General features: G+C 48.7%; 1 protein-coding gene across 1 annotated transcript in view; it reads right to left on the minus strand.

Annotated features, from left to right (window-relative positions):
* IL21R (interleukin 21 receptor) overlaps positions 1-17905 on the minus strand; it is a 29529-nt gene extending 11624 nt beyond the window's left edge. Inside the window, exons 1-5 of the mRNA XM_065412795.1 lie at positions 17896-17905; positions 11829-11903; positions 4253-4358; positions 3201-3406; positions 2173-2324 (exon numbers count right to left, since the gene is read on the minus strand). Of these exons, the coding sequence (XP_065268867.1) occupies positions 2173-2324; positions 3201-3406; positions 4253-4358; positions 11829-11903; positions 17896-17905 (549 nt within the window). The remainder of the gene's footprint in view (positions 1-2172; positions 2325-3200; positions 3407-4252; positions 4359-11828; positions 11904-17895) is intronic.
* Positions 17906-18928: the final 1023 nt, after the last annotated feature.

Below are 18928 nucleotides of genomic sequence, written 5' to 3' on the forward strand. Positions count from 1 at the left end.
CACAAAACAGACCTAGCATGTAAGCATTCAAAGTCTTGCGGGTGTCAAGGTCTGGGTTTTTCGAGCCCATCCATCTTTATTCCAGCACTGATGGGTTAGCACTTCCCTAGTTCCTTGCAGAAGGCGATGCTTTGACCCTCCAGCTCCCCTCTGAAATGCCATGCTCTGATCTATCACACTGTTGGTAGCTAGACAGGTCTGAACACATCCTAGAAAATGTCCGTGATCTCAGCTAAAAGAAACACGGAGAGCACCCACAGCCTCGCTACATACACTGCACACGGTGCCATGTGCTGCCTGCTGCTTACACACCAGAGGGGAGCAGGGGACTGTAATCTCAGTGAGGGAGCGGCAAGTACCGGCTGAGCAGAGACACTCCATAACACCCTCCTCTCTACAGCCACAAGGCAGGAGCTTTGCTTTGCAGGCTGAGGGCATGGGACGCAGATTGGGGTAGACATGAGGGAAATTGTCCCCCCAAACTGGATACGATGCAGAGGCAACGCATGGGGGGAGGGCACCCAGATTTCTCCCTTGTAGTTGGTCCTGCTTCCTCCCTGTGGAGGAATGTCGGGGGGACACGAGGGGTGACACCAGGAGCACTGTGAATGCACAGCAGTTTGCCCCACAGGGGTCTGCGTAAGGGGAGGGCAGGAGAGACTCACCACACAGCCCACGTGGGGAGACTGACCGGCAGGCTGCTGCCCCCCACGAGCTCCCTAGGGGGGCAGAGAGTAACCTTGGGTGGGCGAGGGGTGCTGCCAGGAGCTCTGGGCCTGCTGGTCAGTTTCCCCACGTGGGCTGTGGGAGGGGAGGGGAGCAGAGCTGCTTCCCAACCCCAGTGAGTGCTCAGCTGCCAGTCCTGGCTGGGGCGGGAGGGGTGGGGGAGGAAGAGAAGAGGGTGATGGGACGTCCCCTGCAGGGAGCCACCGGGGGCTGGGTCAGACCCACCCCCAAGAACTTCCCCTGGCTCCAGGAAGCTTTGTACCCCCCACCCTGCTTTCTGCCCCCATCACTCCTCAGCTGCAGGGGGAGGGGTCCCTGTATGGGGAGCTGGGAGCTGCCCCCCCATCTGCCTAATCTCCATGCAGCCAGACCCCCCCCACCTCCAGAAACTCCCAACTGAGCCCCCCACCTGAATCGCCACCCTGCCAAGCCTCACCCCCTGCATCCAGAGCCCCCCCGCTGAGCCCCACCCCCATGCACCCAGATCCCCCACCAAGCCTCACCCCTCTACCCCTTACCCCCCCAAATATAGAAGTCAAACTACGCTTATGGCTGAAGGAGAGGGACACACGGCCTGTCTGTTTCTCAGGGGGAGCAGAGTCTGCAATGCAATTTGCCTTAAGCAGTAACTCTATCAGAGATGTTTGTACCTAGCAGTACCTAGGGTGGATGGGAGCCAGGCAGCCAGAGTCTGGATCTCTGCATAGGACCTAAGAGCCCCTAGGCTCTCCTGTCCTGTATCATCCCCATTGATTTCACATGACAGTATCATGAATGGGGACTCTTGCCTGGGGTGCTGCAGACATGACCGCAGACCCAGGAAATAGCCAGGAAACGACAGGGCAGCAGAGCAGGCCTAGTGGAGGCTGGGCTTCATCAGTGCCAGCACTACATCCGTGGGCCACGGTCCCTGGAGCCTGGTGCTCAGGGCAGCGCTAGGGCTGACAGCTGCACCGCAGAGTCCCCCCACTAGAACGTGCACTGTACAGTCGGGTGACTGCAGCAGCCCCACAGCTGTGAATGTCACACTTCGCTGGGAGGGAGGCGAACCTATTTCACACTCCTTTTGCTTTCTGACAGGACAGCACCTCGGCTGAGCAGCCTCTGCTAATCCTTGGGTGGCTGCAGCATTGGCCTGGTGTACGATTCATCTGGTGTAGGACAGGCCTGAGCTAGAAGTCTTGCCTACAAAAGACAGAGCCTCTCAAACACAAGGATAAATTATCCCGACCTCCAAATCTTGCTTCAACCTTAGTTCTGTTTCCAGCCAAGACAATCAAATGAAAACACCATGTACACCCCGAGGACATCTCCTCCTCACCCACCCACATCAGAGCTCGGGGTTATTATTTGACAAGTTCCTGGGCTTCTCCTGCTTTGGTTCATGCCTGCACACATGTTCTGCTGGTACATGCAATTTCATGGGTATCTTTGCTTCCCTCTTACCTCCCAGGTGTCACTCTTCTTCTTATACCGCAGCTCATATTCCAGCTCATCATCCAAAAAGTAAAACAGAGAGTTCTGATAGATGGTTTTCCAAGAGATGTTATATCCATCTGAAAACACGGCAGTCAGATTGAACGGAGGGTACGGTTTAACTGTGGGTGGGAACACAGAAAGACAAATTGTGCCGATTTTCACTGTCCTGAGACCCCCCAGCACCGAGGAGAGGTGCACAGTCTGGGTGCAGTGGACTGGAATTGTCTCTGAAAGCAGCACCAATTACTTATTACTCATGTCCATGCAATGTCGTCCATTTTCCTGTAATCTTTTTCACACTCGTCTAGACACTAGTTACCTGAAGTTTCATTTTCAGAATAAACGGAATACTGAAACTCTGACAGTGGGTTACAGCCCTTTGTGGGTCTAGTGGGCACTCATTAACCTCACGGCTTATTGGAGGATTCAGGGTTCAGCAATATGCTGTGTGAACTGGCAGAATAGGCTATGCCAGAATCCACCCTGAACTTCCTATCATGAAGACTAACTCCCCTGTACAAGAGGTGACTCAGGAAAGAGGGAGAGGCCCTGCCTGCATTATTCTAGGGATATTTTATGCCACCAGACAGGGCAATAACTTCATGTTGCTCTTTGATTTCCCACTGGAAAGGCTGCTACAGTCCTGTATAGGGGATGTTTGTGACATGTCCAGTGGAAGTGACCCTTCACTGTCACGTCTGATTCTGGCTAAATAACTAACATCATAGTTATTTGGATCTGGAGCAGATCTGAGGTGGGAACAAGTCACCTGATACTCCAGGGACAAGCAATATCTAGGGACGGACACATGCATGCCACTCCAGCCTTGGCAGTGGGTTAGTATCCTTATGCAGTAGGCCCCCTACCTAGGAACATGCATGCACAAACCCTTGATGCTGTTTTATGCACTCAAAGGAGACTCAGAGCTACATATGCCCAGAGGCACCTGGATTTAATTACTGAAGAAAGCCAGGCTCATGATTTCTTGTACTTACTGTTCTTGCTCAGAAGAAATTCACTGCATGCTTTGGAAGTTGTGTATTGCCCATCAGCTAGCTTTGTTACATCTACTCTGAACTTGTCATCAGAAGTGAATTCCTTCAGGTCCATGGAGCATGTGTACTGAGTGTGAGTAGCAGTTCTGGAGGACTGGTGGAGATTGCAGAAGTGCTCAGAAATTTTCATCTCTTCTTCAAGGAGCCTTTAAAAATCAAATATACATCCCCTCCTATTTTAATGGGGCTGGTCTGTGATTTGTGAACAGCACATAATTCAATGAGTTAGCAGAGAAGTTCATGAAAAGCAAAAGGGGCACAATTAGGTTTTCAAATGGAAATTCACTTCTGAATTCAAATAAATATTTGCAAAAAACCTTTTCCTTCTATTTACTCAGCTCTAAGCAGAGTTATGAGAAAAAAAGTGTGACTACAGGGAGAAGAAAACAGCACTGAGGTGTTGGTACATAAGGGGAGATAGGGCATTTCAAAGTCAGTAGGGTGTTATAGGTTAATATACTGGCTATATATGAGCTGTGTGGTCTCTTTCATTCAGGGAAGTTTCTGTAAGTGAGCTCTCATAGGATGCAAAGACCGAGAGGGGTCAAGGGTTACAGTAGGAGGGGAGGTACACGGTCACAGATCTGGCCAGAAATAAACCCACGTGCTGGCAAGGAGTGGGCAGTAACTTTATTAATGTCTGTGAACAAGATGGCTGAGGCCTAACATTCTGCTCCAGATGAATGTAATTCCATTGTTAAAGAGCAACAGACCCAGCCTCAACCCTGAGGAGACAGAGGAGCTTCCAGGGTGGGGGAGAGGAAATGAAGCCAGCACAGTCAGTACAGCTGTGGGTGGTGGGGTAATACAGCCCTGTTACGGAAGCCAGGAATCATGAACTCCCCTCTCTGTTGATTGGGCAATTGGCTGGCAGCTGTGAGCTGGGCACTGCGAGAGAGAGCGAGAGCAAGCTCTGGGAAGGAGAACAGCACTCTAGCCTCTGGCAAATCACAGCTAATTTCATCTTTGTTCTCTTGCTCATTAATACATACCAAGTTGCAGTGAGATTATACAAAGTCTCACTGAGGTCAGTTTTCTGGACACACGTCAGAGTTTGTACATAGTCCACAGAACACAGGAGATCTTCACAACATGTAGCTGTAAGTTCAGGGAGAGAGAATAATGCAACAGCTTCGGGGCTAGACCAAACTGCACCTCATGTCACCACACTCAGCCCTCAACATTGCACGTGGCACAGCAACATGACACATCTTGCTCTCAGTGCCGGTTCACCTCCATACACAGGACTTCATGTGTATTGAGGCTTCATAGGCAGTAAACCATTTTAAGCCAGAGCTGTTTTTAATAATATCTAATTAAAGAACATTAAGGCTGCAAGTGAAGCGCTGAAAAGTCAGGAAATGCCCAAATTATGGTTGAATGTGAAACCTTAACTCTGCCTCCTTTTATGTACACTTCATGATACATCCTTTAGTTACATGCAATTATTTCTGCAACAGCTCTGACTTACTTAGTACACAGATTGGCTATGACCATGTAATGACTATATCATGCACAATTCTGGCATTACCTAACTTTTGAGTGCTTTCATTTGCAACTGTACCATTCTTTTAATGGTTTTTGTATACAGCATTTCCAAGATTTTTATTTTGTAGAAAAAAATCTTTTAATCATGTATTCTTTTCATTTCTCTCTGTTAATGATTTTTGACAGCTTAGCAATTGCATTGTTAGTTAGGGTTACCATACTCAAAAAATTAAAAAAGAGGACACTCCACGGGGCCCTGGCCCCACCCCTTTCCCACCCCGGCCCTGCCCCAACTCCGCCCCTTCCCCGCCCAACTCCGCCCCTTCCCCAAAGTCCCCGCCCTAACTCCCCCTCCTCCCTCCCAGCCACGCGAAAAGGGCTGCCCGAGCGCTACCGGCTTCACGGTTTGCCGGGCAGCCCCCAGACCCTGTGCCCCCGGCCGGCGCTTCCCCAGCGCAGCTGGAGCCCGGGAGGGGAAGCGCCCAGCCGGGGGCGCAGGGTCTGGAGGCTGCCCGGCAAACCGTGAAGCCGGTAGCGCTCGGGCTTCGGGCAGCCCCCATGCCTCCGGACCCTGCGCCCCCGGCCGGGCACTTCCGCCGCGGCCGGAGGCTCTGCTCCTCCCCTGACTCTTCGGCTCTGTTTAAGAGCCGAGCTGCCCGAGCGCTACCGGCTTCGGGCAGCCCCCGTGCCTCCGGACCCTGCGCCCCCGGCCGGGCACTTCCCCTCCTGGGCTCCGGCGGTGCAGGGTCCGGAGGCACGGGGGCTGCCCGAAGCCGGTAGCGCTCGGGCAGCTCGGCTCTTAAACAGAGCCGAAGAGTCAAGGAAGGAGCAGAGCAGCTGCGGGAGGGGAAGTGCCCGGATGGTATTTTCCCGGACATGTTCGGCTTTTTGGCAATTCCCCCCGGACGGGGGTTTGATTGCCGAAAAGCCGGACATGTCTGGGAAAAACTGGACGTATGGTAACCCTATTGTTAGTTCTTTTTCATATCTGGCTCCAGAGGTTTGGAAAAAGCTTTTTCTGTGATCCTGGCCCACAGATATTTTAATTTTGTATTTGTTATAATCTGTGTAAGATGTCGAGATGCCAAAATGATAGGCACGATTTATAAACCATTAACTAGATAACTGAAACAAGTTTCTAACATAGGGAAGAAAAATGTCAAGAAATTACATGCTGAGGTTTGTTAGTGCAACTGACATATAGCAGCATTTGATGCGGCTGTAGAGTATTCTGATCAGATATTAGCATTAGCATTTGAAATGTATTGTTATGAGAGTATTGGATCCTGAGTGGTCCTGAGCATGACGCCTAGACAGTATCTCCATGGGGTTATGCAGGTAAGAGAGATTTCAATAAAGGAGTAAAGCAGTGCTGTGCACCTCAGCAGTGTGTAGTGCTGACTGTGCTCAGGGAAAGATAAAAAGCTTCGTAGTCTATGCTAACGTAGCAATAACCAGTGTGTACATCACACAACCCACCAGCGCCAGGGTCCCTGATCGGATTAGGACTTTTGGAGGCTACCACAGAACAAATAATAAATAAATATTACGAATATATATGTAACCCCTTTGGGGTTTAGAGAGCATGGCCCTTTAAATCTTTTTCCTAAGGGGGAGGGGGAGAGTAAGAAAAAAGGAGGGAAACTCCAGGGGGCAGCGCTGGAGCTTGAGGGAGAGGGAGAGCAGCCTGCAGGCCCTGGAAAAGTGAAGCAGGGAGAACCTGCCTGAAGCCTGAGACGGACAGGGTGGCCGATCGGGGACACCCCAGGACAGGAGCCAGGAGGAGCACTGGGCCAGGGAGGAATCGCCCGAGAAGGACAGGCCGGAGCTGGACCCAGTATCACGGCTGCCCAGAGCTGCATGGGGCTGTGAGTACTGGGGCTTGGGACTCTGCATTGGGAACAAGGAGGGAGGCTGTAGCTAGTTAAGTGGGAAGGGGGTCGCTCTGGGTGGCTTTGCAGAGAGCGGCAGAAGAGGACACCGGAGGGGTTTGTTGGGGAAAGTTCACTGGCGCCAAAGACGACCAGGAGCACCCAAGACTCACCACTGGCCTGGAACTTTGCTCAGGACTCCTGACCTCTGTGTGCAGACACATTGCTCCGTGTCTGCCCTTCCAGACTGTGCTACCACTGGGCCCGTGGGGCCTTGGCTTGGATGCAGCCCTGTCTTACTGCTCCCCCTATATTTCCCCTTGTTGCTTTTCTCCTCTCATCCCTCTGTAAATAAATAGTTCCCTTGTTATATCCACTGTACTTTTCCTGTGGGGGTGTGTTCACTTTGGGGGGTGTGGAACAGGTGCCCCTGGGGTGGAAGGGATTTCTCCTGCTGCATTCCTGCGCGCGACGTCTCTTGGCCAGAGCTGCCTGCAGAGCAGACTCCATCTTGGCCACGAGGGCGCTAACGTTAGATATAAAATAATAAATAAATATAAAGAATAATGAAGCTGCTGCAGGAAACACAACAAATATCTGATGGTGAAATCCCACAGGATCACGCCCCACAGTCAGATGGTGGAGAAGACTCTAAGCTAATTTGGTCTCTTCCGCCTACAGCCCTGTTCCTGTTTGAAAGGAGCAAAATTCCCATTACTCAAGGGCAGATTTTGAGATTGTGGCCCTAGTAAGATCCTCTCCTCCTTCAGTGGCGTCAGTACCTGAGCTAGGGCCATTCTTGCCATGTGTCCCACTATGCGTCACTCAGAAGGTGGGCTGATAGGCACTGCTGTCACTGCAGTTTTATGGACTCTCTGTATAACTTTTCATGAGTGATGTATCCGAATATTTGGATACTAATATCTAAACTATGTCTTTAGCTTTATTAATCTAAATTTGGGTTATTGCTGTTTATGTACTATATGTATTATATGACTTTTAAACCAACCTTTGTACTTTTGGATAATCTAAGCACTACTACCTTCCTTTTCCTTGACCTGTGTCTTATGTAATTTTAACATTAGCTTTAATAAAAATTTTAAATCAGCTGCTGCAAAATTCCTAAGTCTTGTCAGTACTACACCAGCCATAAGGTCTGCTTCTTTCTCTGTTTGTTCCTCTGGGGAGAGAGGAAGGATCCTGCATTTTAGCTTTGCTGACAGTGAAGCTAGTGCTTGATATTAAAAAAAGCACAGATGTGTACTTCCCCTCCCCTCCCCCCAGGAGCTGTGCTCCCTTCTCCCTTGCACTTCTTAGCTGCATCTCTGTGGCTGTGTGCACTTTATCAGCCGGGCAGTTGTTTGTGAAGCTGCAGTGTGTGAAAGGCCTAAGCCAACATTCAAAACAGCCACAAGATTCAGTTTTATTTAGTGTTCAGAGTGTGGCTGAAGTGAAAGCTGCCTGCTCAGAGCTAACTGACAGAGAATGCAGCAGGCTGCACTGTGGTCTATCCACTTGTCAGATCAGCCCGAAATGCCCACCATGTCCAGCCACCTTCATATCAAATGCAAAACCCCCACAAGGATAATGCGCCTATTTTAGGGCAACACTGCACTGACTTGTGTGTCCAGTTGAGGGTGGAGAGTCTGACTGAGGAGAAGAAGAAGCTCAAAGGAAAAGAAAACCTAAGGTTTTCCCCCGAGTTTGCTCCACTGCTTCCCTTTCTTAGTCTGTTGTTTTCTCCCATCAGGTTACAATCTGCTCTCCAGGAGCAGCCTAAGGGCACCAATCCGCAGTGGCATGCAAGACTCCAAAAAGAAGTGGGGGTACTGACTGGAAAAGAGGACAGTTGGGGATCCTCACAACACCCACCAGGATGGAAAACTGATCATCTCTAATAATTATCCTCTAGCTGGGTGGAGACCCTGGTTCACCAAGCTGGGGTCAGGCAGGCAGGGGGGCAGCCATCAGACTGAAGGGGGCAGCAGCATAGTCAAGCAGCCTGAGCCCAGGACTGAGCGCCAGGAGCGCCCGAGTTCTCATCCCAGCTCTAGTACCAACTTAGTTTGTGGTCTTGAACAAGTTGCTGTTGCACTTCAGTTTCCCCTTTTGTAAAACTGAGATCATAGTATTATTGTTATCTGTTGTCTCATACTTAGACTGGAAGCTCCTAGGGCAGGGACTGTCTCTGTTATGTGTATGTACAGCACCTAGCACCGAGAGTGGGGCCCTGATCCATGACTGAGGCCCTTAGAATCATAGAATATCAGGGTTGGAAGGGACCTCAGGAGGTCATCTAGTCCAACCCCCTGCTCAAAGCAGGACCAATCCCCAACTAAATCATCCCAGCCAGGGCTTTGTCAAGCCTGACCTTAAAAACCTCTAAGGAAGGAGATTCCACCACCTCCCTAGGTAACCCATTCCAGTGCTTCACCACCCTCCTTGTGAAAAAGTTTTTCCTAATATCCAACCTAAACCTCCCCCACTGCAACTTGAGACCAATAGTCCTTGTTCTGTCATCAGGTACCACTGAGAACAGTCTAGATCCATCCTCTTTGGAACCCCCTTTCAGGTAGTTGAAAGCAGCTATCAAATCCCCCCTCATTCTTCTCTTCTGCAGATAAACAATCCCAGTTCCCTCAGCCTCTCCTCATAAGTCATGTCCTCCAGCCCCCTAATCATTTTTGTTGCCCTCCGCTGGACTCTTTTCAATTTTTCCACATCCTTCTTGTAGTGTGGGGCCCAAAACTGGACACAGTACTCCAGATGAGGCCTCACCTTAAGCCATACTACAGTACAAACAATAATCAGCAAAGATTACATAAGTGCTGAATATTATATTAGAATCATGCCGCCACTGTAATACTCCTAGACTAGAACATTAGACCAGAGAATTCTGCATTTGAAAAACCTGACTCAAGTCCACCCATGCCAACTCTTGGATGTCCTAGCATGGCAGATATCTGATGAAAGAGAGGGCACCTTGGGATAGGGGGAAAACAGCTATCTGTAAAATGCAGTGTCCCGTGGAGGGGGTTCTCCCCTGGGATGCATGCTCCTTAAGGGAAAACTCCCAGTGAGATGGAGAAGGACCATCTCACCAGGGCAGGGCATGCTTCACATCACATCTCTAGAGCCTAGGAAGTCTTGCGATGTCATCCTGACACCAGTGTGAGGGGCCTGCAGCTCATCCCTGTTGCCAGGTAGGCAGGATGCTGCTGCTCTCAGGTTTATGGGTTGGTCTAACTCGAGTGTAAAGCGAGGTGAGGCTCCATTTAGAAACAGAAAAAGAAAATCCAACCACACATCTGGTTCCTGCAGATGCTCTTTGTGCTGCTTGTTTCTACTCTAAATGATATTTTCAGAAAGTCAACTCTGGCTCAGTTAAATTTCTACACAGTGGCCAGGAGCATTTGGTAAAGGACAACGGGCACCCACAGAGCACTGAGCTGGGTAATGGAACACGTGTATCCAAAAGAGTGGCACAGCTTGTGGGTCCCAGGCAGGTAATTTAAAGGCAGCTGCTTCTCCAGTGGTGCTGAGCTGGCCATTTCTAGACTCTCTGTGCCTAATCATTATAGCCAACATGTTTTGGAATTATTGTAAATCACACACATGAATAGAAGCCATTTCTGCTGAAACACCCACCAGCCCTGAATCTTAGGGGATGTCCACACTTGGAGCTGGGGGTGTAATTCCCAGCTTGAGGAGACAGACCTGCACTAGCCCTGACCAAGCTAGCACACTAAAAACGAGTGTAGACATGGTGGCACAAGCCATGGGAAGGGCCTAGCGTCCTGGATGGTGTGACCCAAGGACCTCTTGATGCCAACCGGCAGAGGGCAAGGGGTCCATAGGGGCACAGGGATCCCATGGGTTCACCAAAAGAGATCATGTAAGGTATGTTCTGAAAGCCTGTGTCATGCTGGTCATCACAATAATTGAGAGATGTGTGTATGGAAAATATGTTATGTATATGTATTAAAAATGATGTTTTCTAAGTCTGTAGTTAGAAATAGGTCACTCAAATGTACTGTATCTTCAGACAAACTTCTCCAGGCAGGTGATGGAGACACGTCTCTGCCTGGTGGACCACTGTATATAGTGTGTCTTGCAACAGGAATCTATTCGCATACTAAGGCAAACGCTAATGAAGATCTGATGGAAATTTCCAAAGGAATTTAACAGGAAGAGGTGAGTGGAGAGGGAGGAGACACACCCCTATTTTCAGGTGAACTTCAAAGGTCTATTCTGATATTTTATGGGTTCAAAGAGACACCCTGGCATTCCTTCAGGCTGTGAGGACAAGCTGCCAGTGGACTTGATCTTATGAGACGAGATCTCAGCCAAACTGGTTGAAAAGAACTTGAGATGAGCACTCTGTAGGAGTTAGGGGAATGCTTGTTAGTTAAGGTTAGTCTCTAGAAAGCGTGTTATGATTTAGTTTTATATGTAACTGTTTCCAATAGTCTCACTCTCTATCACTTGAATCTCTGTTATTTGTAATAAACACTCTTGTTCTCTCTATGTAAGTATCTCAGTGCTGTGTGTGAAGCAAAGTGGTGATCCTGAGTTGAATCTTACAAGCTGGTGTGCACTGTTCTTTTGGGAACAGCGAATTGAAGAGCTCTGCGAGTGTTCAGTGGAACAGGGGCTGAGCACTCCACAGCGCCCCGAGGAGTCGGGGGTGGTGGGTGCCTATCGCTAACCTGTACAGAGAGAGGCCTGGCTGGCCAGGCTTGTGCTGCCAGAGGCTGGTGGTGTCAGGGAGCTGATCCACAGCAGGCCCAGACAAGACTTCCACCCACTAAGGGCAGCCATGGTGAGGTGCCTCACAGCCCTCGGTAATCCATCTGAGTCACTTCCCAAGGTATGACCTTGGGGCAGCTACTCCCCCTCCCCCACTGCCACGCTGCAGGCTATTTTTAGTGTGTTAGCTTGATCAGAGCTAGGGAATTACACCCCCAGCTTGGAGTGTAGATGTACCCCAAAAGCCCAGCAATTGGCTGCATTGCTACAAACAGGAACAGACAAACAGGTTGGGACAAAATAAAATCGAGCTTGAACCTTTAGCCTATAAACTTTAACTCTGGATATCTTGAGCCTCCCCCATTTCAGCCAGTTCAGCACAGCCCTAAACAATGGCCAGCACAGCAGGATACGAAGCCTCGCCGGTGTGAACGCCTGAGAAAGAAACCTGGGAACTTACTGTACTGAAGTAAAAGGAAGAAGGGAATTGCCTGGAGCTGCAATTTGTTCCTCATGTTGATCCCAGTTGGCTGTCCTGAAAAACAAAACATGTGCTCAGCCCAGCCACCAAATCGTGTGTGTGCGTGGGCATGAGAGAGACAGATGTCAGGGAGCTTCACACTGCACTGTATTGTAGTTCAGTAAATAAACAGATTACAGCACATGCACTCAGGCTAAGCTGGAGTCCTTGCTCACTGCTGGGTGCCTATGGTTAGAAATGCCATGCAACAGCGAGCAACAACATTGCTGCAACTAATGTGGGTGCTTGCACCTGTGTAGATTCTAGTGCTAGGCCCTATAGAAACACAGCAGACAGACAGCAGCTATGGAGACAAGCAGATCTGGTCTCCCTAAAAGCCGCCTCCTTTGTTTAAACAATCTCTAAGCATCTTGTTAAAGACCCCCCAGGAAAGCATGTGGGGCTGTGGCCCTTGGCACAGGACAGGAGAACTGTCTGCATATAACAAAATAAAGGAGTATAGCAAAGCCTCTCTCTCCTGCGTCACAGAACATTGGTAACACACTCATTCATTCAAGGAAAGGCTGTTCTGACACCATTGGCTAAAGAGCATTTATACAAAAATCTTTTGATTACAAGGAACAAGGAGGTTGATCAGATCTTTGTTTAAGATCCATTACGTGATAATCCAGTGACACTGATAAGTCACTGTTCTGCTCAGCCATGAAACGCAAAGGCTCTTGCTCTGATTCCAACCCCCGGGGACTTATGTGGCACACACAGTCCAAGCTTGTTTGCAGAATGGCTAACATTTATTTTTATGCAAATACAGAGTGAAAGAGTGAAAAATACAATCCTTGCAGGGTTTGGGCTGGAGCGCCCCATCATCAATACTCACTGCAGATTCACCCTCTGCATAACACTGCCATCCCAAAAGGGGCCGGTGGTCCCCAAAAGAAACAGGGAGAGTTGTATGCCAGGAGGTTTTGGGTCCCAGAGGCACGTGGCTTTTGCAGAGGGAGCTAGCTTGCATTACAATCGAAGGATGCTCTTACCCAGCATTGTCAGATTATGTTGGGGGGCAAAGACACCACATTGCATGACAATATTGCAACACTGTCACGGATATCATGAAAGTGTGACAAATGCCAAACCGAGGAAACGGGAGGTAGGACCTGTGGTCTCTGCTGGCTAGAGAGGGGCAGGCTCAGGCAGGTGGGCTGGGTCACACTTTGGCCATCCAGGCTCAAAGTGGACCCGTAGGAAGAATGCTAGGAGTGAAGCCAAAGGGTGCAGGGCATGAAGCTGCTGCAGCATGTCTTCCCCATGGCCCTGAACAGAGATCAGCTCAGCGCTCAAAGATTCCCTGTGTGTCCCTCCATGCTCAGCATTCCCGTCTCCGGAAGCACATGCGCCACATGATCACTCAGTGATGAGGACACTAACTAAGCTCTTCTAACCTGGGGAATATTTTTGTTGTTTAAAAACTTTCCAGGTTTACTCAAATAATGAAAGCAAAATAAAATTAGTAACCAGCAAAAAGCCCCTTTGGCTCCTGAGCTAGTTCAGAGATTGATTCTCACTGAACCGTGGCACCAGGGTCAGATAATCAAGGCATATTCATAGCTGAACTGTTAGCAGGGCCAGCTCAGAAGGCAGGAGAAATGTCTTTCTCATGTGCAGCTCCACATCCCAGCTAGTAATATGGTAGCAGGATACAAGCCCAACATGTCACTGTCACCCTGCCCTCCAGGTGTAAGCATTTTACTTTTTTTCTGTCAATAAATTATGTTCTCGTTCAACCATAAGTTACTGGGCCTGAGCAGAGATCCGTGGGTGACTGTCTATGCTGTGCTGTGCAGGGGGTCAGACTAGATGGCTGTAGCGGTCCCTTCTTAACATCCATTAATATCTGACTCCCGAGTAACATTCTCCCCAGTCCTCTTCACCTCTCTTTTTTGCACCTGGATCTTCTTGTGTCATCCAGTGCTTTAAAAAAACCTCCCTTTCTTCCTTGCACCCCTTGGACATGATGCCTCCCTACATAACTGTAACTACCTTTCTATCCTCTGGAACTTTCTCCAGTTCTCTAAAACTTGGGCCACTGTCAACCTCCTTCTTCTACCTTCCCTCAGCTCCTGACGTTCCCTTCTCCACCCCCCCACTGCCAATCTTCCCGCTCTCAACAAAGCCCCTGAGAAAGCCGCCTTCTCTCACCTCTCCAGTCAGCTCTCACAACAGTGTCCTGGCCTGTTTCCACAGCATGGGAACAGCTCTCCGCCGGCCGTGTGATGAACAAGCTCCTCCTCTCTGATCATGAAGGCTCCTTTTGTTTCTCTTTCTCCTGGACCCCAGCGTAGCCTTTGACACCAAGCCACCTTCCCAGACCTGCCTCCATAACTCTGCTGGTCTCTCTAGTAACTAGCTACCTTTTACCTCTTGTGTATCATATCTTTGCATTTAACACTACTGCTCTGCTAAGAATATTCAGTTGGCACACAGCTCACAATACACAGAAGGCCCCACTCTACCTCCCACTGGCTGTTCTTCTTGACCAAATAAACTTGCTTTGCCTCAACTTCCTCCCACTGTGTCTCAAACACAGAAGTGCTTCTCTTGGGACAGTACTTCTCCTCAAGGACCATGCCCTCTCTGTTGTCTCCTTCTCAAAACTCCAGTTTGTCTTCAGTGCCTGTAATCTTCCTGTCTCCTTTCATCCTGAGCTCCCCTTTTCCTTCGACATGTCCTAGGTTTCTTTGCGATCTTGGTATCATTCCCCATGCAAACCACTGCTTGGGTTCCACCTCTGCTGAAATTCTCACCCAGGCTTTTGGCTTCGCTCCCTTTGCTCTGGCCTCCCGATGTCCTAGCTCTCTGGTGTGCATGGAATGCTGCTTCCTGCCTTCTCATATGTACAAAGAAGCAAGACTTACATCACCATCAAGCAGCTCTGCTGACTCCTTGTTCATTTCAGGATCCACTTCAAAACTGCTCTCCTAAAACCATTGGTAGATTTGCTCCAGCAGACCCTAATGGACTTCTCCCCTTTCACCTACATCTGCTCGGCCAATACAAGCTACATGTCTACTCCTCCAAACCCTCTGGCTATCACTTGCTCAAGAACCTTCTCCTATGCTTCTCCCCTGCTCAGAGACTGTTCAGAGAAAAGCATAGAAAAGATCAAGGGGCTGGAGAGCCTGACACAAGAGCAAGAGTCAAAAGTGCTACACTCCTCTAGCTTGGCTAAGAGATGAATACGTGGGGACAAGATTACAAGCTGCCACACAAATATTTGAGAGGGGTTAACACCAAGGAAAAAGAAGAATCATTTAGGGAGTACAGTGGGTGGAACTAAGAGTGAAGGGGTGAAATTAAGAAATGGAAAATTTAGTCTGAATATCAGAAAAAATATCTCAACACTGATATCTGTTAGGCTTTGGGATTATCTCCTAAGAGAAGGGGTCAAAACCATCTCACCTGAGATATTTAAAACTAGACTGGGCAAAATATTAGCACATGGGAATAATCATGCATTGACTTGTGGGGTGGGCTGGATGGAATTTAATCCCACCTCTAGCTTTTATGTTCTCTTTCATTAAGAACATGTCTCCTGCAAGGAGTGACTCTGAGGCCCCTGCACTATTCCTGTTGCAGTTACATAGCATTCCCCAAACACGGATACCACAGGATATAGGTCTTTGTCTACAGAGATGCAATAGAATATAGGCAGATTAATGCACTCAATGCATTTACCTATTCTCAGCGTGGTGTACGTCTCTCGCTGCTTTTCCCCTTTGGCTCTTAGAGTCCAAGGCCAGGAAGGATCACCATACCATGTGGTCTGACCTCCTGTATATCCCAGGCCACTAAAACCACCCAACACCTCCACATTAACCCAACAACTGGAATTAGACCAAGGTATACTGGAGACTAGGATGTTCCACAGGCAGAGCACAGGAGGGTCTGAGGTGCACCAGTGCCTAAGGTCCCTGCAATGGCAGGGAAACAATTAAGTTAGAAACCCCCAGATAATCCTGCCAAGTGATCATCTCATCTCTCCATCGCTTCGTTCTCTTTCATGTTTTCTCTGTTCCCTGGCGCTTCTCGTTCTCTCTTTGGGAAGCACCCTCTTTCTTTCATGTCCCATGTTCTCTGTTGTCCAACCTCTTGCTCTTGCCAGGGCCCCCCAGATCTCTCTCTCTTTGGTATCCAAAACTTTCTCTCCTTCTCCCACCAAATTTTCTGCCATGGGGTGGTAAGGGAGGAGGGACTGCTGCTCTGAGAGAGTCAGGGCAAGTGTGCCAGCGAATGCCAGCACCTGTTCCCTAGATCTTTCTGCTTCTACTCTGGGTTCTGTGCTGAGACACACGCAAGAGCAGAATAGCAAGGGAAAGGAGCAGCAGGTGTCGTTATGGCCCTTTGTGGCTGGATGAGCACATCGCCTGAACAGGCACAAGATGCAGTCGAGGGCCTTTTCCATTCCCAAGGCCTGCTGAGGCCCTAAGTCCCTGGGTACCACTAAGACCACCCCCTTCTTTGCCTCATTGACTTTCCATCTAATTTTTAATCAGAAAACACATCTCCTCCTTTTCCTACCCCGTTAGTTCATCTCTGTTACTAATTTGGAAAGTTCACATGATGCGGAGCAATGAGCAACAGGATGGAAGCCCTGGGCTCTATTTTCAGATCTGCCACGGAGTCACTGTGTAACCTCGGACAAGTCATGTCCCTTCTCTATGGCTCAGTTTGCCTGTCTGTAAAAAGAGGACAAAGATGCAGACTGAGCTCCCAGGCGATTTAGGAGGCTCGTAGATTCATGCATTCCAAGGCCAGGCGGGACCATTGTGATCTGATCTGACCTCCTGTATAGCACAGGCCAGAGAACTGCCCCAAAATGATTCCTAGAGCAGAGCTTTTAGAGAAACATCCAATCCTGATTTAAAAATTGTCAGTGATGGAGAATCCACAACCCTTGGTCAATTGCTCCAATGAATAATTACTTTCACAGTTAAAAAAGTACGCCTTATTTCCAGTCTGAATTTGTCCAGCCATTGGCTCATGTTATACCTTTCTCTGCTAGATTGAAGAGCCCATTATTAAATATTTATTCTCCATGTAAGCCCTTAACTCTTTGTTAAGTTAAATAGATTGACCTCTTTGAGTCTATCACTGTAAGGCCTGTTTTCTAATCTTTTAATCATTCTCATGGCTCTTCTCTGAACCTTCTTCAATTTATCAACATCCGTCTTGAATTGTGGACACCAGAACTGGACACAGTTCTCAATTCATGAATGCTCATATGTCAAGCACTATAGAATTGCTAAGCACAGTTCTTTTAACCTCTGTACAGCAGTTTAAGAGACAGGTTGTATGAAAAGCACTGTACTAAATAAAGATGTCTGGTACTGACTTAGTAATTTATATACAAGTGTGAAAGCAGTGATAAAAATTGTAATAAACTACAGTGTGAGAGATGGAGCCTGTACCAACATGGCATGTTCAAAGACACATAGTGCTAAGCATCTGGAGATATGGAGCAGCCTGAGGGCCTGGGTTTACCTAGTCTAACCCTGTGTTTGTAAATGGTTACATGAATTATATACGTATACATTTATATAAACATTTTCCAAAAAGTCTAACTAAGAACTCAGTTATAAAAACTAACATGAAATAAAGATGAAATATAAAATTCCCAAACACAGAAAATAATTTCTTAGTTACAGCAAAACAAAGGAGAGAGGCTAGAAGGTCTACAGAGGTTAAAGATAATTCAGTGAAATGCACAGTAAGTGCTCTTCCCTGAGCATTGAGCTTGACAGCTACTGTACACAGCAATAATAAAAAAACAACTGACCATAGGGTTAAAGCAACAGGTAAATCAGAAAGGAAGCAAAATAATCCTTATTCTGCACAATGAAAGTCAATATGGATGTCACCAGAGGGGCAAATACTGTATCATCTACAGGAAAGATTTTAAATGTAGTCAAACTTATCAATAGAAACATTAACAAAGTGCTTCAAGCTGGCAACAAACCTCTATGGGAATTGGTTGAACCACTGATATTACCTTGCCTCATCCTTTCAGATGTCCATTTCAGCCTCCCAAAAATCCATAGGGCACTTGCCTGGTTAACACGTTACTGTCATTGCAGACACTGAAAGTAAAGGCTATGACAAGTAGGTGGAGTTCATCAGCACTGAATGAGTGAAAACTAAAAATCTGCTTGTGAGCAATACAGAGCAGTAATGTATTGGAATATACAGTGAGATACGGTGGCTGACGTCAGCTCTGTATCAGTATTACTGTGCAGCTAGAAGGATGTGGTGAGTACATTAACGCAATGAATTCATGACTCCGACACCCACACAGTGCTCCGTGCTGTATTTCTCTGCTCTCTAACGCTCACATGTGAGAAAACGGTGGGAGAAGTGGCACAAACCCACACTTTAAAAGGTCATTTTAAGGGGTTTTGTGGGGCTGGTGGATTCAGAGACCCGCAGTGCAGAAGCATCAGCACTGGGCCCTTAGACTTGAAGTGTTAATTGTAATTAATTCTACAGCCATGCATGGCTAACCACTATGCTGCCATGTCAGAGGCAGGGACCCATCTGCAGCCACGCGCAGCTCTGCTCCATGCCTCTGGCTGCACTTGCTGGGCTGCTGGCAGCAGAACAGCAGGAAATCCCTGACAAATTCAGCAGCAGGAGGTGAAATGCCTGAGACTGAAGGGCAATGGGTTGGTGTAGGGCAGAGCAGAGAATGCACGCTGGACCCTGGCCACACAGGGAGATGCTGTGCCTTGACTCTGCCTGTCTGTGGGTTGGCAGTAGCCAGCTAGGCAGGCTGAAGGTTCCAAGGCCTGGGCAGAGCTTCTTTGTGCAAAGGAGCATGACGACCAGGGCCGACGAGGGGGGGGGGGGGGGGAAGCCGGTACAAATTACCGGGGCCCGGCGGTCCGGAAGGGGGCCCGGGGCCCGGTTTCCCTGGCTTCCCCTCCTCCCCCTCTCGTTGGCCCTGTTTAGCTGGTCTGCCCTTGCTGGGGGGCCCGAAAAAATTCCGGGCCTGGCTTCCCCCCCCTCTCGTCGGCCCTGTTTAGCCG

The sequence above is a fragment of the Emys orbicularis genome, chromosome 10 (genome assembly GCF_028017835.1).
Source record: "Emys orbicularis isolate rEmyOrb1 chromosome 10, rEmyOrb1.hap1, whole genome shotgun sequence".
Classification (NCBI taxonomy): domain Eukaryota; kingdom Metazoa; phylum Chordata; order Testudines; family Emydidae; genus Emys; species Emys orbicularis.